General features: G+C 47.2%; 1 protein-coding gene across 2 annotated transcripts in view; it reads right to left on the bottom strand.

Annotated features, from left to right (window-relative positions):
* Positions 1-10,802: 10,802 nt before the first annotated feature.
* SH3PXD2A (SH3 and PX domains 2A) overlaps positions 10,803-23,659 on the bottom strand; it is a 218,978-nt gene continuing 206,121 nt past the window's right edge. For both annotated transcript variants that reach the window (XM_026050650.1, XM_026050651.1), the window contains 5 exons: positions 22,025-22,142; positions 16,735-17,069; positions 15,836-15,885; positions 13,734-13,853; positions 10,803-13,615 (listed from right to left, as the gene is read on the bottom strand). In XM_026050650.1, the coding sequence (XP_025906435.1) occupies positions 11,720-13,615; positions 13,734-13,853; positions 15,836-15,885; positions 16,735-17,069; positions 22,025-22,142 (2,519 nt within the window). In that variant the 3' untranslated portion in view covers positions 10,803-11,719. The remainder of the gene's footprint in view (positions 13,616-13,733; positions 13,854-15,835; positions 15,886-16,734; positions 17,070-22,024; positions 22,143-23,659) is intronic.

Raw genomic sequence — 23,659 nt, forward strand, 5'->3', positions numbered from 1 at the left:
GGGCTGGAGGCTGGGAGGGAGCCGGGACTGAGGGCTGGCTCCAGAGCAGCCCTCCCTCCTCCTCCGGGAGCCTTGCCTCCCGCGCTGCAGTTGGGCAGKTCCCTGGCCGAAGGGCCCTCCCGGCGTGGGAGGTGTTTGCTCTGGCCCCCTCTCCACTATGGGAAGTGTCGCGTGTGAGCGGCCACCTCAGCCGCAGCGCGAGGGGACACCGAGTGCTGGGGTGACACAGGCCCCGGCTGCGCCCCGGCCTTCCCCATGGCAGCAGGAAGAGCTGAAGGGCTGTGGAGCGACCTGGGCTCACCCAGAGCGGGGCTGCTGTGAGCGGAGCCGGGCCCTGTGCCGGGAGGAGCTCAAGTGGGGCTGGGTGGCTGCCTCTGGGAAGAAGCCAAAGACACCAGGTCTGAGCTCCCATGGGGTATTGGGCAGCCTGAGACACCCCAGGCGTGAGCACCGCGGGGTATCTGGTTAAGCAAAATGCTGAGGGGGACGAAGGGGACAGGCCCGTGCACCCGCCCTCCCTGCGCTGCCTCGTGCAGCGTCTCCACGAGGCCTCGCGCAGCGCTTTGAGCACAGCCRCTGCAGGCCCTGTGCCCTGAGCCTCGCCCCGTGGCACCATCCCCAGCGCACCAAGCACCCCACAGAGCAGCAGGCTCGCCCTTGTGAACGGGCCGCTTCTGCTGTCATCCTGTGGCAGTGGAACCGTCCCCACAAGAGGTCCTGCCCCAGGAAGGGTCCTGCCCCAGGAAGGGCTCCACAGACTCTCTTCCTGCTATAATGGTCCATCCCAGGGCTTTTCTGGAAGGGCTCAGGGTGGCAAAGGGCCACGAGCCTGCCAGGCTGCAGGGAGGGAGGAGGAGGGAGGAGGAAGGAGGGAGGAGGAGGAGGAAGGAGGAGGGAGGAGGAGGAAGGAAGAGGGAGGAGGGTCGCGCTGGCAGGTGCTCCGGCATCGCCCCCTGCCGCCCTGCGCCCGCAGTGACACCCGCCGCAGCTCCCCGAGCAGGGCCCTCCTTCCCTCCCTTCTCTTGAGAGCTTTCACTCCTTTTCACACATACTTTAACACAAGTGAGACCACAGAAATTTAGCCTGATGATGGCTGAGCTGGAGAATTAGACAGGGACTCGGCGCTTAAGTGGCTGGTAAAGGCTAATGTCACACACTGTTGTTGTGCGCTGCGGCCACCAGAGTTGCGGAGGGCTCGGCTACCCCCAGTCCCGCTCCTGAAACAGGGCGCAGGGAATGACCCTTCCTCCTACAGATTTAGCAACCTCCAGCGGGGAGGCGGGAATGGGCCACCCCTTCAGGGAATTCCCACAGAGGGGCAGGTTGAAGAGCTGGAGAGCAAGAGTTCCCCCAAAACAGCACCCCATGCACAGGCATGGGGAGCCAGGAGAAGCTCTTCAGGTCRCATCTTAGATATGGAGATCTTCGTATCTGGGGGCAGGGGTTAGCAGTCTATGAAACCAGGTGTAAAAGTAAATAAAAATACAGTACAACGTAGTGATTTAAGGCAGGGGGGCAGCAGTGGAAGAGATGCTCTTTTCTCCATTTAAGCCTGAGCTGGAATTTGCCATTTCATGTAGACATGAGTGGTTAGTCATTCTGGGGAAGGTGGATTCAGTGATTTTAGGAAAACAAAGGAAGGATTAAAGCAGCACTGAAAGAAGCTCAAATAATAAACCAACTGGTTCAAAAAAAGGTCAAAAATTTATTTTCATTAGGGCATAAGAGTCAATGTAAACAAAATACAAAAAAAAAAAAAAAAAATACCCAAACAAACACAAGTCAATTCTTACAGTCTGCAAGCATTTGGAGATCGAGTACCCTTGTCCCACCTCCCCCCAGAACACTGCACGGCTGCTCCGATGCTGATAAGCAACAATCCCGAACCCTGAAGGTCCAGTGGGTTTTGCCAAATCCCGAGCTAGGAGTTTCTCATGTAATGACACTGCATCTGTTTGACTGAACACTTTGAAARAGTCCAACATAATGTAACTATTACAAAGTTTAGTTTTAGCACCACCTTTGGTCCAAGCGATCGTTGCACTGGGAGATGACAAGTACAGTCTATTTAACAAGTCCTTTCTGCCTGAGTCTTCAAAAACATTAAAGAGTTTCACATTGCAAAGAACTCRTGATGACTCTGAGAAAACGGCCCTCAGATTCCGGGACCAGACCTGTCCCGGGCAGCCGGAGAGGCCAAGGGCACCAGCGCGGAGCTGCACAYGCGGCCAAAAGGCTCCCAGCACCCGGCGCTGGGCCCGAGGGCTGGCGCAGCCCGATCCTGCTTGGCCCTGCCGAGCTCCGCAACGCGGCAGGCCCGGAGCACCCGAGGGGCAGAGTGGCAGTGAGTGTGTGTGCCCCGAACTGCCGCGTCCAGCAGCACCCACCGTGCTCCAAACGCCCGGGCTGGCGCAGCCGCGTGTTGGGTGCRCGGTGGCGGATGCCTGGGAAGCAGCTAAGGTTCCCGTCCTGCACGCGAGATTCCTCCCAGGTATTTCAGTGTCTGAMACAGGCAAATCAGGAGCTGTTTTATCAGGTTTAATTTATCCCCTATGAGGCTGACCAATTTCAATACACACATGCACATCACAAACTTATGGCTAAGCATCTCTGTGGAGAGGTGTCGGCAGCCACCAATACGGGCAAGGATGCAGTCACTAGCATCTACGACTATCCTAGGAAAAATGGTTTAAACTCTTAAAGTTCCTGGCAGTATTTTACATTGGGTGACTCCCTTCCCCCAAAATATCTTGGACCTCAACTTGAGATGGTCCATCTTTTCCTCCAGAAGTTGTTGAGTAGTTCTACTTAATATTTATTAAATGCTATTCACTTCCAAAATCAAACGAGTTCCATTAGATGCCTAAAAATAGATGCGAAGATCTACCTTTTAGCCCCAGCAATCTGGAGTTTCTGCTCTGCTTTTCCACATGCACAATTCCTCAGGACAACATTTTGTTTCTCGTTCTCCAGTGAGGGACCCAAGCATAATTTTCATGTTTACAGACACAGRCATGGTTAAAACTCCCCCAAAAAGTTCACTCTACTTGACTGTTTCTGAACAGACTTCTAAGGGGAGGTGGGAAAAATCCTGATTTACATCATGCTGCAGGTCTTGGAGCAAACATTTGGGTTTGGCCTGTGGTCACAGGCAAGAGGGCAGCACCACATGAGGAGTCTGCCTTGCTCCTGCAGCAGACACAGCCTTGTTGTGATACAGATTTCACTAGGACTGAGCTCCATTTCGTTTTCCTCAGCGACATAATCATCAGGCCCACAGCACCAATATATATATTACATATRTAATTACAGAGGTCCCCAACTAACTTGTGCGCTCCAGCACAAGGGGCATTTCTAGAGGGTTGCTTGACAAGAGAGAGCTGTGGTTTTTCCCCCGCTGAGGATGCACTTGTCTGGCCCATAAGTTGCTCCTCTCTGCTAAGCAGAGCTTTGATGTGCATCAMATCTGCCCTTCCTGCACAGCAGACTCTGGTTCCCCAAATGCCTTTTTCTCCTGTTTGGTGCCAGTGCAAACAGACCAGGACATTTCAAGCTATTCCACTAAACAGTAACTCTTGACATCAGTGGTAAGTGATACTGTTATACCCAGAAGTGTCATTTCTCTGGATTTAAGTTAGATCGGGAGGCAAAAGGCAAGATTTTCTATCATGCATCTGTGGTGCTTTTCTAGRAAAAAAGCTATTAAGGTCAAAACACATTTGGACCCTTGCAGGAGCTGTTCACTGTGCAAACAGTTGTATTTGCCTAGTCACCCTCTTCAGTTCATGGAACCACAACGGGACAAACTGCATCCCTACAACCCATCTCTAGCTCCACATTTGTTCTAAGAACATTAAGGGGCCACGCTGCTTCTGGCAAGTCACAAAATACTGGTCAGCTGTAGAAGAACCAATTCTTGAGCAAAGGCTGCWCTACAAACAGTCACTCCGCTGCCTTTGGTGGAGCTGGATCAGAGGCCACAGGTAAATATGGTAGGAAGCTCTTACCAAAAAAAAAGGTTTCCCTAAACTCATTTTCCTCCTCTTGGCAGTGATTAGAAAATACTCCCATAGCTTTAACTCGCATCCCAAAACAAACTGAATGAACTCCCGCCTACAAACTCTCTTGAAAAAAAAATAACCCTTAATTCTTCTGACTCTAAATATGCTACAACAGAAATTGCATCAACTTCTAGAGCTTTTCCCAAACAGGACAGACAAATGATACCCACATACATAAAAAACAGTAACAATATTTTAAAAAGGCACCACCAACTTGACCACACACACTAAGCCACACGTTTCTCCATCTCTGGTCACCAACATACTCTCCCAAGCTCCCCACCAGGTACGTTCCCACCACCAATCTACTCACAAAGGGACTGCTACACCAACACAGAAATCACCACAGCAAAGACACAAGGTCACATGAAGAGCACCTATGACCCAGGAAACCTGCCGCAAAGCCTCCTTTAGACCAGGCCTAGCTCCATCTTCTGTTAAATAAACATTCAGGACAGCAAAACCAACAGCAGCTTCTGCTCCAGCAGGYTGCAGCTTAATTCAGTAAGAGGTTTAGGTTCCTCATGAGTGACTGTTCCCCTTTTCCTTAACTAGCTAAGAGATAGTTACGGTTCTGAAAAGTACTGCAGGTGGATGTGTCCAACCCAGCTGCCATCAATGCCCTCTGTTGGTTATCCAAGCCTCAGCTCCAGCCTAAGCAGCAATCAAGCAAACTGCTGSCATGAAGCTTGGTGTCAAGCCTTCCCACGAGAAGACTCATCCACTTGGTTCTCCTTGCGACTAGAGCAGCAAGCGCTGCTGCCTGCGCCTCCACCCGCAGTAAAGGAACAGCCCCGACGCAACGTGAAGCTAAACTGGACAAGAGAAACACAAAACCGAGACCAACTGTTGACTCCACAGTGCACAAACCGCCTGTGTTAACGGCACACGTGGTCCGAGTTTGCAGGACTCCCGACTCCCACTTGCTCTGAGTACGGAGCAAGTCTTTCCAGGGAGCCTGTTCAGCACACCGCAGGGCAGGAGAACTCTCCTAGAGACTGGAAACAATTACATTTTTTTTTTCTTTTGTCCATTCCYGAAAAATAGAGACAGGAAATAGTTAAATCAGCTATTACTAAAATATTTTATTTTTAAAGGGGTTGGTTTTAATTCCCTTTTTATTTGTTCCTTGTCACTGGGTGAATTCCAGGGTCTGCAATATTCTTAGTCCCACTTCTACAGAACAGAATCAAACTGAACATGCAGAGGAATCCAGAACTGAATGTGATGTCCCCCAATCTGAACCCCAGGGTGATAAGAAGATTTTTTTCTTTTTTTTTAAATCTCTTTCACCGCTTCACTGCTGAGCCAGAAGGGGCTCAAGAACAAGCTCTCCAAGACAAATAAAACTGTTTGCACAGCAAAGGCCTGTCACTTCGCTTGCATTTCAGACGTCAGTCAAATACAGAGCCAGTAACGAAGATTTTAAGTGGAAGATCTGGAGAAGTCTGAAGCATTTAGTATTTCAGAGTCGAACCAGCGATTCTTCCCCTCTGCTCCTCTTCAAGCAAGGACCAAGGAGGAAAGCCACCTTTGCAACCACGTAACCCCCATCTAGGAGAGATCCCTGTAACCCCAGACAGATGTTTTCCCCGCGATGCCGCCCATCCGTGGGTATTTGCAGGGGCCAAAGTGGAGCATGTGGAGCAGGCTCCCTCCGCAGCTCCGGCTGCCGCTGAGGCTCGGGGGGCACACACAGGATGCCCCCTTACACCAACACGCCAGGCCCCTTCCCCGGACTTTGTGGACCATCGGCCTCAGGCTGCAGACCGTCCTCRCACCGCGCGGAGCGCAGAACTCGGCGCTGCTCACGAGGGGAACGCTGACACAGAGCAGCCACGTATTGAAACCAGCTATACAGAGAAAGCACCTGCAGTGTTAGACCCAGTTATTTATGGCCTTTTTCCTTATTTTTCTACGTATTTTGTCTTTATCTATCCCTCCCCTGCCAATGTAGCTACCTCTTCTTTCTTACCCAATTGTTACTAAAMTTCCCATTCTTTTGATTCAGTAACAAACAGGAGTCTCAACTCAGGACAGYAGTGGCTTATGCTGACAATAACAGGTCTGTAAAACGCCAGTGTGAAGCTTTAAACCAAATTTATTTATATTTAAAAAAAAAACACAAAACAAAAAAAATTGCACTCTCCAACTAAAATCGACGCTACCTCGATGCAAGAACAAATGCACAACATTGTGAATGGGACCAGCCCAGCCCTGACATTATAAAAGGGGAGAAATTAAGTTTGCTCCGGCTGCACCAGTGGGGAGAGCGGCGTCCAGGGGAGCCCTGTGGCATCCCGCAGGGAAAAGGCGATCCAGGAGCTCCCGGGGGACCCCGACGTGGCCCGGGTGAGCGGGAGCGGTGCGAGGGAGCCAGGCGTGGGGCCCGTGGAGCAGCAGGGCCCGGGCGCGCTGACAGCAAGGGCAGCCGCAGGACGCAGAGGGGCAGACAGGCAAAAACCACCTGGACACCCACGCTCCGGCCAGCCTGGTGGGACCCGTGGAAGACACAGGTACAGGCAGCGCCTGGCACGCAGGGGGCTCGAGGAGGTCGGCTCCTCCGAGCTCGGCGTGTTTGCAAAGCAGCTGGATGCACGGAAAGAGCGACAGCTCCGCGACTCTGGAAGAGACCTGCACGAGTCGGTTCTGTTGGAATGCAAAGGTCTCTTCCAGGTGTTCCGGCACAAACTGAAGAACAGCAGGATGAGAGCRAAGGAGCAAAGAGCTGAGGTACATCTCCCTTCTGGGGACGTGGAACAGGGCAAGAGGAAAGGTACTCCTAGGAGCCCAGAGTATCAAATGCTCTGGCTTTCACATTTCTTTGCAATTTTTATAAAAATAGTCCAGTTTTCCAAAGGTGGCTTTTGCTGCCACCTAGAAGTCAATATTGGTTTAGATGCCAGAAGTTCTCCTTCCATTCAAAACAGAATTTAAGACAAAACTTCTTTTGAAAAGCAGAATTTCTGCCTGACTTTTAGACCTGAGAGATCAACCTTGGAAAGCAAAAAAAAAAAAAAAAAAAAAAAAAAAAGCAACCCAAATAGCTGTGAAATTCTGCAGGTAAGAAATAACCCAATTTGGGGTGCTTTTTTCCCCCCTTCTCCTTGGCTTAACAAGGGAGAGAAAATAAACCAGGAACTGGAAGGAGCCTGTAGCTCTTGCAATAAATACAAGGAAGAGCGGAGCATCAAGACGTGGGACTGCACCAGAAGTGTTTGGGCTTCAGAACTGATGAGAGAGGGTTAAAAACCAGAGGACACAACCACGGGAGACAGTATCATGCATGGAGGACAAGAGCACTTAAAGCACAGCTCAGGAGGCCTCTATCAACGAGGATGTTAATGCACATTCTGCAAGAAATCCAGGCAACATGCTGTGAAATCTGTCCACTTCACTCAGAGGTGACGCTTCCTTACMAAAAGCAGCCATTCCACCCCTGCCTTTCCCCTTCCCCTAAGAGTGCACGAATAGGAAATTGCAACGAGTTCACACTGCACGTTCCACTCCAAGTCCTGGATGAGGGGCCTGTTTATTCTATCAATATTGCACTTATCCACTCATTGGATTTCTTTTTTTTTTTTTTTTCCCCTCAAGAATGCAGATTATTTGGGAAGGAAAAAAACACAGAAGAAATTAGTAGGCTACAACACAGGAAAATATGATTTATCAACAGGCTACCTATGAAGACCTAAAATTAAATAGTACTAGTCCTATTCTGTTAATACTAGTAATATGAAAATAATGAATGCTTTATCAAATTCCCTTGTTTTTCATATAAGATAAAAGCAGTAACTTGCTTTTTAACTGAGGAAAGCAATGAATATATATTACAATAAAATATGATTCATTAAGATCTGAAAGTGATGAAAACAATTATATAATGCCTTCGTCAATACGTTAAAGCATCGTAACGGAAGGAGTCTTTGGGGTGCATTGCCCACAGGGGCCGAAATCACTGAGCTATGCCGGTGCAGACCTGAAATTCAATTTATAGGGATTTAACCAGGAGCCAATTTTGACACTTCATTATGGTGTATTTGCTATTAAGGTACACAGTGATTTWAAAGCTTCTTCAGCTAAGTATCCTGGCTCATGCCCATCCTGTCTTTTACCTGGAAGTGTCTGGCTGGCCAGATTGGTACRTGGGACTATAGCCCGATGTCTCAAGGCAAAAGAGACAAGATTAATTTATAGGAATTTTGTCCAGCRGGGAGCAGCAGCAGACAAACGCATCACTGCTGCCGGTAGAAGGAAGGGGAGACGAGGCAAAAATAGCAATTAAACTTTTCAGGCATTATATAAACCTCAATAACGAACTCAGAAGTGCTCATTATCATTAAAGTTGCAGTATACAGCAAAATGCAATTTTCACATTCTCAAATTTGTGATTTGTGGGATCAGATTTGGGGGTTTCTGCGGGCGCGGGCGGGCAGGCGGGCGCCGGCAGCCGCCTCTTCCTTCCTCCCAGAGGAGGGCTCCCTCCGGCTTCCCAAGGCTTTTCCGCAAGGCTCGGCCTCTGCCAAGGCGGGTGCAAGAATGAGTCAGACAAAAGAACAAAAGATAAATTTCAACAGTACTATTGATTTCTGCATTGAGTGTTTACTGAGGTCAATGGTACGTATAAATATCGCTCTCGATCCAGTGTCAGCTCTGACGAATTTAGCACGTAAAGCTTARGGAGACGTGGTTTGAGAAAGGATCCAAAGCCCTTCCCAAGTGCTCCGTGGTCCTCCAGGCGCCCTTCCAGGCGGAGCTGGGCTGGCTAAGCTGCAGGCCAGGCTCTGGGGCTCGCTCCTTGGGCTGGCAGTGGGGCCCACTGCACACTAGCTGCTCGCTGAGGGGTGGGGGAAATTCAAAATATATTATCCTGATCTTGCAGTTGAAAAAAAAATCACTGAGATATTACAAAAATGTAAGAGAGGAGAGGAAAACAACATTTTTTTGGTCTTCATTTAAAAATACCCTTCTCCGCTGCCCTGTTGCAGGAGCCCCAGGYGCTCAATGCAGAAGGTTTGGGAGCTGTGCTCGCGTTTCCCTGCCTCCCGGAGAGGTGAGCTCGGGGAATGTTTCCAAACAAAAAAACTTGAGCATATTTTWAAATAAGTTAATTCTTAATAAATATGTGCTTGAAGAAAGTGATAATTATATACTGCACCTTTAAGTAATGCACTTGGTTCTCTGCATTGGCTTCCGTTTTGGTTTCTTTTATTGTTAAAGTGCATTAATTCAAAATAATGAACCACTTCCGCATCATTATTGTTAAAATAAATCATAACAACATTAATACGAGTTACTAAGTCACTACTATTAGTACTGCAATCTAGCAGATAACTCTATGTATTGCTCTATTTAATACTGTCCAGCAGAAGAATATAATACTTCTATTTTAATCTCACAACAGCTCCAGCAGTCACTAGTGGCTGCCACCATATTAGTACAACTAAAAATGGGGAGAAGCATGAGAGACAGGGCTGCGACGCCTCAAAGACATCCAGAAAGATGTAGCTACCTGGATATATACATATATATCGTATAGCAAGACGTAAGGTACCAAGCGGGCTCCGTGCACTGGGAGAGGGGCCTCTTTTTCCTGCCACTCCAGTCCGAGCGCATCCCAGTGCATCCCAACCGAAGGGCCTCCCTCCCCACCACGAGGCTCCCAGAGCTGCCAGGACCCCAGCACTGGCCATGGCCACTGAGGCCACCTGCGTTTAAGCCCAACCAAGTGACACCCATCAGCTCGGCCCGCAGGAATTCTCCCGATGTTAGCATAGCAGTTAACAAAAACCCAAACCACCCCCCAAAAATAAAAATTAAAAAAAAAAAGACAAGAACAATGTTTAAATTGTATAATTTTTTCTTTTTGGCAGAGAAACACCCCTAGTAACACATGGTTTCGTTGTGCTGTTTTACTGAACCACTCGATCCCAGCTACTTAGTCTCTTTGCCTTCCAAGCCAAATTGGTTTGAAGAAAGGGCAACGTATCATTTGGTGTAAGCCAGTAGTGAAACGGTCGGCCCCTTCCCCCTAAACACATACACAACGCTGCCTATTAGTTACAGGAACCAAASAGCAATCCTAAGCGATTAATAAGGCTATAAGGAAAAACAAAAAAAACAACAAAAAACACCCCAAGACCTTCTCAAGTACAGTAGGGATTTAGCCAATGTTTACAGTACAAGAGTTGGCTACCTCAGGAATAACTCWGAATTCCTTTCCCAATGGAAGCCTCTTCCATTCCCCACCATGCTACCCCTGTTAGCCACGTTTCAAAGCATGAGTTAAGAAAAGTGGATGAATGGAACTAGAAGAGGCAGCCTCCTGGTTAAACACATTTTCGACCTAATTGCTTTGATATTAAGTCTCTGAGCCCGAAAAGCCCCGCACACGTTCCAGTACAAACGTACTCTTTTGGATTCAAGTGGGAACGGAAACACACATTTGGCTTCTGCTTCAGTTTTAAGTCTCTTCTGGTAAACCAAGACAAAAAAAATAAAATTAAAGTAAACCCAGAATGCACAAAAAGACAAAAAACACAACACAGAAAAACAATTCCCCAAAAATATACAAATTAGGCTGTGCAGACCAAGTTTGATGGCTTTTTTTCCTCCCTCTTTGTAAACACTGATGTTGCAGAAGGTTACGGCTATCTCTGACTAACACTTTTGTGGGCCCTGCCAGCAGTCGGCATGCTTGGATTTGGACCAGACTGCAAGAACGGAATTGACACATTTGACAGCTCTCTTGTCTTCAGTGTCTTAAGGGAGTTTTGTAAATTTTGATATTATGATCCTTTTGAGAAACCTCATTCCGCAAAGAAAATTAACTGAGATCTCCTGGCAGGCGTCAGACCCAGAACTAAACACAGAGCCAATAAAGTGATGAACATGCTTAAGCATGGGGTTTGTGGGTTTGTTTTGTACAAGCACCTGTGGGCATCACTGCCCTTGTACACCTGAAAATCCCAACTCAAAGAGCTAGACAGAGAACAAAAGGAAACAAAAAAAGAGCCCAAACACCACCTGATGGCCATTTCCGAGGAGCAAGCAGTAACAAAACACAAGTGAAGTCAGAGGCCAAATCTCTCCACGATGAAAAGGCTCCAACTCTGGACCGAGCAACTGCTGAGAAGAGGAAAGTGGGCTTCTCCACGGAGTTAGAGTCCCTCTGCRTTTCAAAACACAATTTCCATTTGCTTCTTACTGCTCGCAAGTTGTGGAAACACATCCAAAACTCTTGGGTATTCCATGTGTGGACAAGAACGAGGAGAAGGGGAGCCAAGACTGTAGAACATGAGAGTTTGGCACTGAACTCCTCAAGTAGATGCATCTGTATTTCTCTCACAAAGGCACACATTTGGTTTCCTATCAATAACGGGAGAGATGGGATGTCATACCCTGTTACACATACAAGATTATTAACAACTTCACAAAGAGGCATTTGACTGTGCTGCATCTTCCTCACGGTTGCTTATAACACCTTAAGCCCACAGACCTCTCCAGAACACGGCAGACTTCTCCGCAGCATAGACAGACTCCTTTGTCCCTTTGTACAAATTTGGGCACAGGGAAATATCTTTTTGTGTAGCAATTTTTTTTTCCACGTGTACACAGCAGGAACAGTATAAATTAGGGAGGTTAGAGACATTGCAACATTAGTTCTTTTTCTCCAAATAATTTGAGGGCACCCAGCCTTTGAATGGTTTCACCCCATTCATGATCTGGCAGTACCACCAGCCATTTGGGTTCCTTTCCAGGACCTCCATGCAGACACCCTCCTGAAAGCCCGCAGTCTCTTCATCCCCTTCATAGTCTGCAATGGAAACATAGATGTCTTTGAGATTGTTGTGGATGAACTGGGATTTCTCAATGGGTTTGGGCCTGACAGTGGACACGGGGATGCCATTCCTCTGGGTGGGGAGGTTGGAGGTGGTTTCCAAGCCYTCTGTGCCAGACCTCTCCGCCTGCTTTCCCTTGGAGTCACCCAGCTGCGACCGCGCGTTGCTGAAGGAGGAATTCCGTCGGACGTTCCTCAGATGGTCCGTAGATGTTAAGGACTCGTTTCTGCGTAAAGAGCATGACAGGTTGTTTTCCTTAGGTGGTGGAGACACAAACACTGACTGTGGCCGGACAGCAAGCTGCCTSACACCATTTCTCATTTTGACTGGCCCTGACGTTTTTGAAAAACCACCAGGAGGTTTGCTTGGGATGGGTGGTGTTGCACGTTTGCTTTGGTTGATGGTGTTCAAAGCCTGCACTCTCTTCTCTATCTTCTCTAAACTGTTTGACTTGTTTTCATTTTTCCTGTTCTTGGAAAGCGAGGCATCCGTGTCCGTCGCTGTGGTTTCTCGATTATCAGCAAGAGCCAGATAATGGGAAGGAGCCCAGCCTTCCGCATCTCCGTATTTCAGGTACCACCACCCACTGGCTTGCTTCTCCAGTACTTCTACTTCTACTCCTGCTGGGAAGCAGATTTCAGAATCCTGTACCTTTTGGTATGAGTCAGTGGTCACGTAGAAACATCTGGAATCATTTTCTTGCTCAGTTTTGGCCTGATGGCTGGAGCAGAAAATGCCACGGGATGGAGCCGTAATGAGATCAGCCGAGCTCCTCCTAACAGGATCTTCTTGGTTCTCAGAAGCGGTGTATGGGGGGCTCTCAGACTCTTCACTTCTTGAACCTTTAAGTCCACCTCTGAGTTGCCCAGTTGGCCTCAGCTGACGTCTTAAAGTGCTGATATCCATTTTTTCCTGGCTCTGAGACTCTGCCTTGTTCAGGAAGGGTTTGGGCCTAACAATTGGCTTYGCTCTAATGGAGGGGCTCTGCGCTGGCTCTTTCTTCACACCACCTGTTCTCGGCATGCTACGTAAGCCCACATCTGAAGCTGACCTTGGCTTTGTCTCCTCGTTCCTGGAGTAGTGACATTTTCCAAGATCAGGGTGGATATTTTTGTCAGTCTTGGGCTTCACAAGAGATGTTTTAGGAGAGCTGGAACAGGGAGAGTTCCTTCGAATCGAGGACAGAGAAGAGCTTTTCTGGGAGTCGGAGTCTCCACTGGATTCCTTGTTGGACAAAGCATCTTCCACATAACGCCTGAATCCCTCATTCTCATAGATGGTCTCTTCTTCATGGGCAACATCCTCCGAAGACTCTCCAACTTTGAATTTTGTTTTCTGCAGCGATGACACAGGAGAGGGCTTGAGCGGCTGAAACAGTCGTTTTTCAGGAGCGCTGTCTTCACGGTGGCTTTCACTCGCATCACATTCCGAGTCAAAGCCAAAAGCAGGTACATCATACTCAGGTTCTTCGTATTTCAGCTTGTGGGGAGAGTCCTGGGCTTCCCCTGAAGAACCAGTTCCAGGAGCTGTCCCTTCTTCAGTGTCTTTTGGCTTACTGGGAGGAGCTGGGGGAGGGACCTTCGGACGTGTTAAGGTACTGGTTCTTCTATTTAAATTTGGCTTCTTCCTCTTGTCAATGTAAGATGCTGGTGCCCATCCTTCCTTTTCTCCAATCTGCACATACCACCAGCCACCAGAATTCTTTTCTATAACCTAGTTGATGACAAGCAACACGTTAGGCAGAAGTCTTAACCAACTGCTTTTCACCCCACTCTGTTTTCCAGCCAGTCCTCTGCAATATTATTTTCCCAGCTGCGTGGCCAGGGCTCACCTCTGCTTTCTGTCCTCCACGAAAGCTTATCCCATCCGAGATACAAGACTGGAACTCCGCAATAGTGTAGTATTCCACTTCCACAGAGGGCGGCTCGGGYGGTTTGGGCAACTGAAAACCCTACAGCACAAGTAGTTTTGTCCAGTTAGCAGTGACATACATATATTTATATATAAAAATACATATGGGGTGAATGGCATCAGTATGAAAAAGCGTTTGCCTTTGCAAGTGTTACTCACTAAAGCGCTTCCTTCTTCCTATGCTACTTCTTAATGACAGCTTCCCAATTCTCTAGAGCAGCAGCTGAGGGGCAGAGATGGCCACAAGAGAGCTGGCCTTTCAAACTACACTCTGTTCTTAACCCCTTCACTAGCTATTAAAGCTGTGATAATCTTTACCTGAACAGTAAAACTTTTACTGATAGGCCATAAAATGCACATTGCCATTCCAGCCACAATAACAGTCCATTTAGCCTGATATTTTGCACAGAAGGACTCAATTCTGGATGGCTTGTTGCAGYCATACTAAATGGAGTTGCACCAAGCCCGTGCTAACATTTTGCCCATTCCCTGATAGTCTTTTAACATGCAGTGCTAATGAACTATTGCTCTTCATTCAGCCCTGGACTTTAAATAACCTGAATTCTTTAGTGGYATGACCTATCTGCAGTAAGAAATAMAGGGATATCAGAGAAYCCTGTAACACTTTTCAGCTGAGKTGAGAGTGGAAAGGGAAGAGCTYGAGGGCAAACCAGAACCTCTGCTCAGCCCCAACACAGGAGACTTGAAACCATTCTGGCRGCACACCACACTGCTCTGAGATGGATGCTCTTCCATTAAGCCTTTTTGATTATGCCTTTCAGAATTTATTACAACTACTTTCAGAATTTACTCCAACTACTTTTAAAGTAATAACTGCAATGAGAGCCCCTTCAAGAATGTTGCTATCCAAAGCCTTCTAGATAATCACAGTGCTTCTCTACATGWTGACTAGAGGATGGTGAAGCTGCACAGCCTGAGCCTCACCGCTCAGTGCATGACGTGCGTCACATCTCAGGATCTCATARATGCAGGTTAGGCCTGCAAGAGATGGGCAAAGAACAGCAAGAGGCAGAAGATGATCCTAAAGCCATCAGTAAGGGGAAGAAAAAGGACACGCTGGTCTTTATTCACACGTTCTCTGGTTTCTGAGATATCCTCAGTGCAGCTAGCAAGCTGTGTTTCATCATGCACAGCATGTGGCATTTTGCAGGAAATGCATCACTGCATCTTAGGAACCATGTCTAACAATGTTTTAATTAGATGTTTCAGCACTATAAATGCTGAAATACAGCATAAGATGCAGTATAATAAAATGCCTTCAGATTATAGGATGGTTTGGATTAAATGAAGATAATTGGAAACAGCAGACAATTTCAGGGTTTCATATATATATTATCACTGCTATTTTTCACATGGAATTAAATTTCGTAGTCTTGTCAAAACAAAATTTAATAGAAAATAAAGTGTAATGGGAAGAAAATATCAGCATGTTATTCATCTCATTAAGAGACATCTCAGACAACACAGATACAACTACAACTCACCACCTGTTCTCCCTTTCTAAAACTAAATTTTTATAAGAGAAAAATTCAGTTTTTATGCCACTATAGGGGAGAGGGACAGGCACAAAGCTGCCAGGTGACACCAGTTTAACACTCAGACATCCTCACCTGCAAAGGCTTCTTATAATTAAATTTGATTGCTTAATGGACCATAYGAATCCCATTACCTCAAAATACCTTCTTCAGTAGCACTGAAAGTCACTGAAGTGACTTCCAGCTTCAAGCACAACAAAGCATCATAGCTTTACCTGAGAGAAGGGASGGATTTAAGAACAGTTCAACACTTGCCTAATTGGGGGCAACCTTTTCAAAAATGGAAATTCCTCAATTAACATCAGCATGTTCAGAGGCCTGTTCAGTATGTAAATAATGAAATGAATAGCTATGCAAATAAAGCACCTCTCAGATACCCTCCCTCTTGTGAAGCTATAGGCAGTCCACTAAAAACACACCAGCACATCTATCCCACTGCTTCTATATATCAAAAAAGAATACAAACCAGACTGGATTCTCTTCGTGGGGGCGGCCTTGTTCTTAAATTTGGAGAACCTGAGCAGGAAGAGGAGAAAGTTTATTTAGGCTTGTAAGTACTGCTAAACACATTCTTCAAGAGCTCCCTACTGTGTTATACAGCTTGAGAGTATTAGAAATCAGTATTTGCAATATTTGAAGCATCTCTGAAACAATATAGGAAAATATGAGGGAATGTTAGAGATACCAAGATAAATTTGCTATTCAYCTCAGCAAATTTAAGAAGTTTAAGAGGAAATCATTGCCAGAAAGTAGCAGATTATATTTTCTGCTGGAACTGACCGGCTCCACTGGAGATTGGCCAGCCAGGAATTTGCTTAGTGTTTAGTTTTTCCACCCCCAGCAATAAAAATAATCCACTGAATTAATAACACTCATACCATCTTCTGTCACAGCATCTTGCCATTCTTACAAGGACCAAAGATACTTGGAAAATCTGTATTTTTCATATGAAATAGTAAAACTGCACATTACAGCAAYTTGCTTTGGAAACAGCAAAACCAAGGTAAGAAAAGGCACAGGAGGTCTCCTTGACTCACACTGCCACATTATCTGCATTATTGAAGGGGCACATGCTAGAGTATTCAAAAGCTACAATACACTCCTCTAGAAAAAAAAAGAAAGCTAAACATATTAAGTAACTGCATACCAGCTAAGATATACCARCAGCCCTTGCACAAAGCAAGCACATTTATTGCTGCTGGTAAAAGGMTGTGTCCTGGAGTCCCTGCAGATCCACAGCACAAAGATCTGCTCGTGCAGCCTCATCTGCAAGACCACAACACATTTAGCTGACTCACCACCTACAAAAGGCAGAGAGGAAACACCACTGAAACCAGTGGAAACCCAAGCTTCTTACTGCCTTACTTATTTGAGCTCTTTGTGGTGCTATCCTTGCTATGGCTGGGGAGCCCTGGGCCAGTTTGGAGGCCTGCTTGTCTGGGGTCATCATGGCATTGCCATTGGAGTCGTTGCACAGGATGGGCAAGCTGATTTCCTTCTTGGTGATGTGGGATTCCGAGGTCTCATTTTCTGCTTGGGTTTCCTTGTCGGTCGATGATTTCTTGTTCAGCAGGTTACTGATCTCCATAATGTTTCCTATGATTTCCACGGGCCCAGTTAAGTTCTTTTTCCTAGATGGAAGGTCATCCTTAGCCTTCTTCAGATATGAAGCTGGGGCCCAGCCCTCTTTGCCCAGATACCTGCAAATAAAATAAAGGAAATATTGTCACAAACACAGCCCTGTCACCCATTCCAGGTACAGTCAAGGCAAAAACGCTGGAGTTTTGCATTAAACTTGCAATTCTCAGATAAGCTATTGTGGTCTCTGTTCATTTGTTACCTGTTGATTAGGTATCTCTGTCCGCTCAGCTGGCGGTAAACAACTGACCACTGTAAAAAGGGAGATGCTGCTTCTGACCAAAAGGAGTCTCTTCAGATAAGGAATAAAGCTACTTTTTCATCAGCTGGTTTCAAGACACATTTATATTGTCTAGGACAGACTCAGTGTTTCCTATACAGCAAAAAAAGGCAAACCAATGAGTGAGGAATTTTAATCCATTCTAGGTGCAACTCGTAATGSAAAAGGGCTGAAGGACAGGTGAAACCCTCCCTCCCACAACTATWACAGCCTCTGCCCCTCTTCCCATCACCACCAGCCCAGTAAGACTGGCTTTTCTAAGGACTTAACTCAGGACTCAGAAACCCCAAACRAAAACACCCCATTGCAGCTTACTCTGTCAGTGCAAGTCAAGTAACTACGTGACTAAAGAAAAACAGCCTTGATGGAGATTCATTTTCCCGAACAAGCTAGGAGCCATTTGAAGAAATAAACTGGGAAATGCAARCAGATACCTGAATCCAGCAAGCGTTCCCAGAGCACAAACCAAYGGCGCTTACTGTACTTCAAGCTGAAATCATTCTTTTCCACCACTGGGCTTTGGGGACGATGGTTTTTCTAACTCCTGCCATTCCTAACACCTCAGCAGGGATTTCAGATTACAATCAGACTCCAGGGAAGGCCACACGGATGAACTCTGCTTTCCTTAATGAAACCCTAACTAGCTACAGAGTGAGTCACTGAGACCTCTCTCCCTTTAATCTCTCAAGATACCCCAGGCAGGTGCTCAAACAGTAAGTGGGAAAGCAGGCACCGTTAAATTCCTGGTGCTCAGGAAGCCTGCAGGAAATACAAAGGTTAAACCCATAGGGCTCTTAGGCTTTTTAATGAAAATGGAAACTCGTTAGACAGCAGATGAAAGAGTTTGGGGGTAAGCGTATGTGTGTGGGGGGAGGAGAATGTTAAATCATTCTCCGATTCTCTATCAGAAAACACCTTGGTCATGTAAATGCTTAGCTTCTCAGATCAGCTGTGTTCTGCAGGGCACATCCTGGGCTCGTCCACCTTGCCAAAACAGACCTTTATGGAGAAAAATCAACAATATGATGTAGTGGTGCTTCCCTAAACTTTGTCAGAGTCTGCCTGAATGAAAGTTAGTGCTTTCAGGAACAGCACAAGGACCCGTGTGCCCAGAAGTTTGTCCTTCCCTTCCTGCCAGTCTAGATCAGACACTGCTTCTCCCTGAAGATCTACCCTACCACACATGAAAGCAGGGGTATGTGATGTCCCAAATTCAGACAGCTTAGCATCAAGGCTTCAAGGAGCCTGCACTCAAAGAAAAGCACCCAAACACCTCCAAGGTAGGTTTGCAGCACGAACTACCAGAACAATCCCACACAGTAGCAAGATGGCAGCGACTTAGCTGACGTCCGATAGATCCCAGTGCTTTGCATCTACCTAGCTCCGTCCCCTTTGAGGCTCTGCTCCCTGAACCAGCCTGTGCTGGAAATCCCTGTGCAAGACTGAGTTTTGTGGTAACAACCCAGAGAGGGAATGCACACATCTTGCACTTGAACTGTGACAAGATACATGTTTACCCAGCACCATACAGCAAGTCCTATCAAAAAAGGAGAACAGAGAACTACAGCATGCACTCCAAACTGAAAGCAGGCCTCAGTACAAGCCATYCCTCACTGCAGGGATGTTGAAACGTAAGTTGAAACACAGGCAGTTCCATCTCCAGATGAGGAGGAACTTCTTTACTGTGAGGGTGACAGAGCCCTGGCACAGGCTGCCCAGGGARGTTGTGGAGCCTCCTTCTCTGGAGATCTTCAAAACCTGCCTGGACACCACTCTGTGCCATGTGYTCTGGGTGTCCCTACTTGAACAGGAAGGTTGGACTAGATAATCTCTAGAGGTCCCTTCCAACCTTGAACATTCTGTGATACCTTCACAAGCTACAGTAGATACTGCAAACCTTATCCCAGCTCCCTCCTCATTGCAGTTCACCCAACACCACCTCAGCTGCATCCAGCCATGGGCTCAGGCTGGTGACAAATCACAAAAAGCAGCAGCAGGCAAATAACAAGTCCCATTAGCACATTAGTCCTCCCCTTGCCTGCGAGGCTGGTCAGGCACCATGAGATGACCTCCAGTGACAGGAACTGGTACAAAGGAAGATGCAAATAATGAATAGCCATAGCAGCTGGTTAAATGCATGGTGAACCCACAGGGAAGTGCATAGATCCACTAACTCAAAGCAAGGATCCTAGAAGCCAGCCCTGAAGTCCAAATGCTTCTTAAAAAAACATACCATGCAGAGAGCAAAAAGAGAAGGGCACTGATATTAACTGTAGCTTCCACTACAATGGGCTTGGAGTAGTACAGAGTTTAGTGCAATGATTTGGCTCCACYGTTGATTCCAAAACCCTCCCTGTTAATATTACATGAAGGAAAAAATGGATTCAAACCATAGGAATGTTTAGAAAAAAAGTCAAAAGTGCCTCTGTGAGTCTGAGTATGAGAGTCACATCTGCTTTCCAGCTCCAGAGCACTGGAATCACTCCAGAGGGAAGCAAATGGGGAGGGGGGAGGAGAAGAAAAAAAGAAGAAAAAAAGAAAAAGAAGGACAGGAAATGAGGATCAGCACATGGCCAGGAATTTGGGGAAATTACATGCTTAAGGTGGAACAGGCTAATGCCTTTAAGGTGGATTCCATCTCGAGCAACTGGCTTTGGTTTTTTTTTTTTTTTTTTTTTTCCAGAGCGGGATGCGGGATGAGAAACCATCTTCTGAGCAGTACTCAGCAGCACTTGTAGCAATGTAAGCATAATAAACTGTATGAAAAGCTTGAGATCAACTATATGGGCTGTGAAGGACCAGCTTCTTGGGGAGGGATCACCCTGCCACTGTTTTTAGTGGTATTACCTGCAGAAAAAGGTACTTCTGCAAGCACATTAATCCTCTARCAAGCTTGCAAGGCGCTGCCCCAGAGCAGCAGAGGCTTTTCCTGCACACAGCTGACGCCCAGAGCGCTGGGGACGTGAGCACCCAGTGAGGTCTGACCCTGCTCACAGCAAAACCCAGAGCTGCCCAGCTCAATGTGATGGCCCCAAGGGCGCCTTGGGCTCCTGCCTCCCTCGCCGACCTCCCCGTGGAGCCTCTGGCCTCCGATGTCCTCCGTGGTGACTTGCGTGGAGGAGCAATTAAGCTGCTGCAGCAAGTGATGCCCAACGCCAGAACGAGCTGCTGCTGCTGCTGCTATAAAGCTTCACATGCACACGCTTGCTATTCTTAGAAAAATGAGCACTTTGGGTTGGCCAAAAGGAATGTGTGCAGAAAAAAAAAGTGGAGGGGGAAAAAATCTGCTTATGGTRGAGCTGTTAATATGATGAGGGGGAACCTAAAGCAGAATTAAAGCTGTATTTCAGAAGGAAAGGAATTTCAGAGTAAACTCAAGGCCGTCCTCCCCTCAAAGCTTATGCACTCTTAGTTCTTCTGCCTGCAGCTTTGGATTTAACTTCTGTGAATGATTAAAGGAGAAAAAAATGTGACCTGACCAAACCCAGGCATTTTGGGTTCCTCCTATCTGGAGTGCCTTCCTGGCTCTACTATTAACCTCCTCCCCTTAAGGGAGCATTAGAAAAAAAGGAAAACAACAACAACAAAAAATCCAACAGAACACATATTTTTAAGTACAAGACATCAAGAAAAACAACAACATTGCTACAGTCAGCACTTTCATAGCCTTCATTCATAGCTGATAAATCAGGCAAGGCTCAAACAAAAGCAAGTTAGGGAGGGAAAGGGGAAAATCACCACTTATGAAGACATTCCTGGTGAAAAAAAAGGCAACTAGATGAGATATTTTAGGCTGCCTGAAAAAAGCAAATGTCCTTTTTAAGGTGCTGTATCACATCTTCCTTGAAGAGAAGTGAGATGACCCAGCACAGCAGTCCCACGCATGCAAGTGATGCGTGCGACACAAAGCAAGGGGAGTCACGGCAGAGGCACTAAAACTTAGAAACAATGTGAGAATCTGAACAGGGAATTGTTCAGCAGCTCATCCTGACACCTCGTGTTATCAGTGTCCTGATGTCTTACCTGGGACACACCTAAGCTAAGTTCTCCCAAAAGCATTTGAAAAAGTAGATTTGACTCACAGGTCTCATCTGACTGGAGCCCCTAATGACTAACTGATAACTAATAAGTTACATATGCAGTAATTTCACCTGCCCTGGGAATACATTCTCTGGACACACCTGGATGCTTGAGCTGGATGCGCAAGATGAAACAAGTTAGYTGAGGCCATCAGGAGGTTTGGAAAAGAAAGGCTAAGGTAGCAAATTGATCTTTTATCCCTGAAAATAGCATCACCTGCCCCACACAGCTCAGCAGACCACAGCCAGCCTCTCAACATTGCTATAAATAGATTCAAATGTGTTACAGAAACAAACTCTTATGCTGGAAACACTTTGAAGTTATGCACAACAGAAATCCTTGTTAGGACCCGCAGTTCTCAACTGAAACGTGGGCTTTTAACTTGAAGGAAGGAAAACCTCCAAGTTAAGGCATTTCCCCACTGCAACAGCCCACAGCTTTTGCAGATGCTGCAAGGCTACTTCAATCGCCATCACACTGTCTCAGCCTTTTCTTTACATTTCTTCAAGATGCCTTATGGATAATTCTGCAGCTGGGCAAGGAAACGCAAGTTAAACGTGAACACGAAGCAAATTTTAAACGTGAACATGAAGCGAATTATCAGAAACATGTCACAGTGACAGGCTCTGCAGCAGCCCGGCCGCGCGGCGCTTTTACCTTATGTACCACCATCCTTCCAGGTTCTTTTGGATGACCTCCACGGTGACCCCTTTCTCGAACCCAATCTCATCCTTCCCCTGGCTGGCGTACGGCTGGATAGTGACATATTTCTCTTCTAGCGAGGGGAGAAAAGGCAACATAGGTTAGGGTCAGAGTCAGTCCAGCTGTTTTTCTCTTCTGCTCGCTTTTTAAGCCGTTGGGCCGTGATTACGTGGAGCCATTACCAAAGGCGGAGCCCCGCTCGGGGGCCGCGGGTTATTTGTGCTGACGGCAGGACAGATAATCAGCCCCTTGCCGCTACCCTGCTGCTGATAATCAGCGCCTTTCCCTGCCAATAATGACACAGGGTCCCCCGAGATTCCCCCCAACCCGGGCAGCTCCCTCCAGCGGGTCAGAGGGGATTTGAAGCTGCTCTCCACTCCCGCACTGGAGCTCGGCAGCTTGGAGCGGGCTGCCAGGCGAGCGCGGTGTCCCCGCGGGAGCTGCGGCCAGCCGGCCCCTGCGATCGCGCACGCGGCCGTGCCGAGCGCCGCGGCGCTGGAACGCGCGCCCCGCGTCCCCGCGCAGACCCGGCTTCCCCSGCCCGCCACGCAGAGCGGGTCTGCGGAGACAAGCTCGAAGCAGCGCTTAAAGGCATGAAGAGAAGGCTTTGCGTTTAATGCGAGACTGTATAGCACCTTGTGTCCGTGGGTTGAAGTGTTTTGCAAACAGGCATTCATTAGCTCTCGCTCCAGGGAGCCACACAGGYGGCAATACCAAGACATACCTCAAAAGCACAGGCTAGACCTCGAGCTTGATGCTTGAGCCAGAAATGGGGCATCCCTACTCATCTCTAGCAGTTATCCCCTTCCAAGCCAGGCAGAGGTGAGCAGACTTGTGGAGGGGAAGCCAAGGAGCAGAGAAAACAGACATTTTCCTAGCATCTTCCTTACCCACAAGGAGCCATTTACTGCTGTCTCCATCACACTCAAGGTCAACCTCTTCATCCGTTAGCTGGAGGCACGGGCAGTGCGACCTGGCAGCCTCCTGCTCTGCAGCAGCAGGCACACAAAGTGCTGCTAACCYAAGCTCTAGTCACAGAGCTGTACAAGCTGCTGTGGCTGCATAAAAGGCAGTGAACAAGCAATAAAGTCCACCCAAACGGGCCCACCTAGCACACTGACTGCTGCCAGTCCCAACAAGGCATGGCAGGGTACAAATAGGGAATGAGCAARAAGTTAAGCAAATCCAGTGTTCCCAATTGCTGCCAAACAAAGGGGCTCAAACATTGCAGCAGTTCAAGACAAATGCTGTTCTGGAGAGCAATGCACACTGAACCATATGTTTGGTTTTGTGGTTCAGTTGCATTTTGTTGCTAGGTAAAGCACGGAAACTTTAAAGAAAAGCATTGCYGAGGTTCAGTAAGAAATGCTACCTCAAAAAGAAAGGAAAAAAAGTTGGCAAAGCATCTGATAGCAACAAGTTCAGCAAAACTATATATWTGAAGCCAACTTCTCTTGACGGGTCTCACTTGGATCCTTTTCACTCTGAGGGAGTAAAATCTGTTGAGACCTTTGCCTCTTCAAGGAATAACATCTCTCCAGCGCCCCAACAAGAGGCTGCTTTACTACTGCTAAGGAATTCCAGCTCGTT

The sequence above is a fragment of the Nothoprocta perdicaria genome, unplaced genomic scaffold (assembly GCF_003342845.1).
Source record: "Nothoprocta perdicaria isolate Ctin4 unplaced genomic scaffold, notPer1 scaffold_7, whole genome shotgun sequence".
NCBI classification, from domain to species: domain Eukaryota; kingdom Metazoa; phylum Chordata; class Aves; order Tinamiformes; family Tinamidae; genus Nothoprocta; species Nothoprocta perdicaria.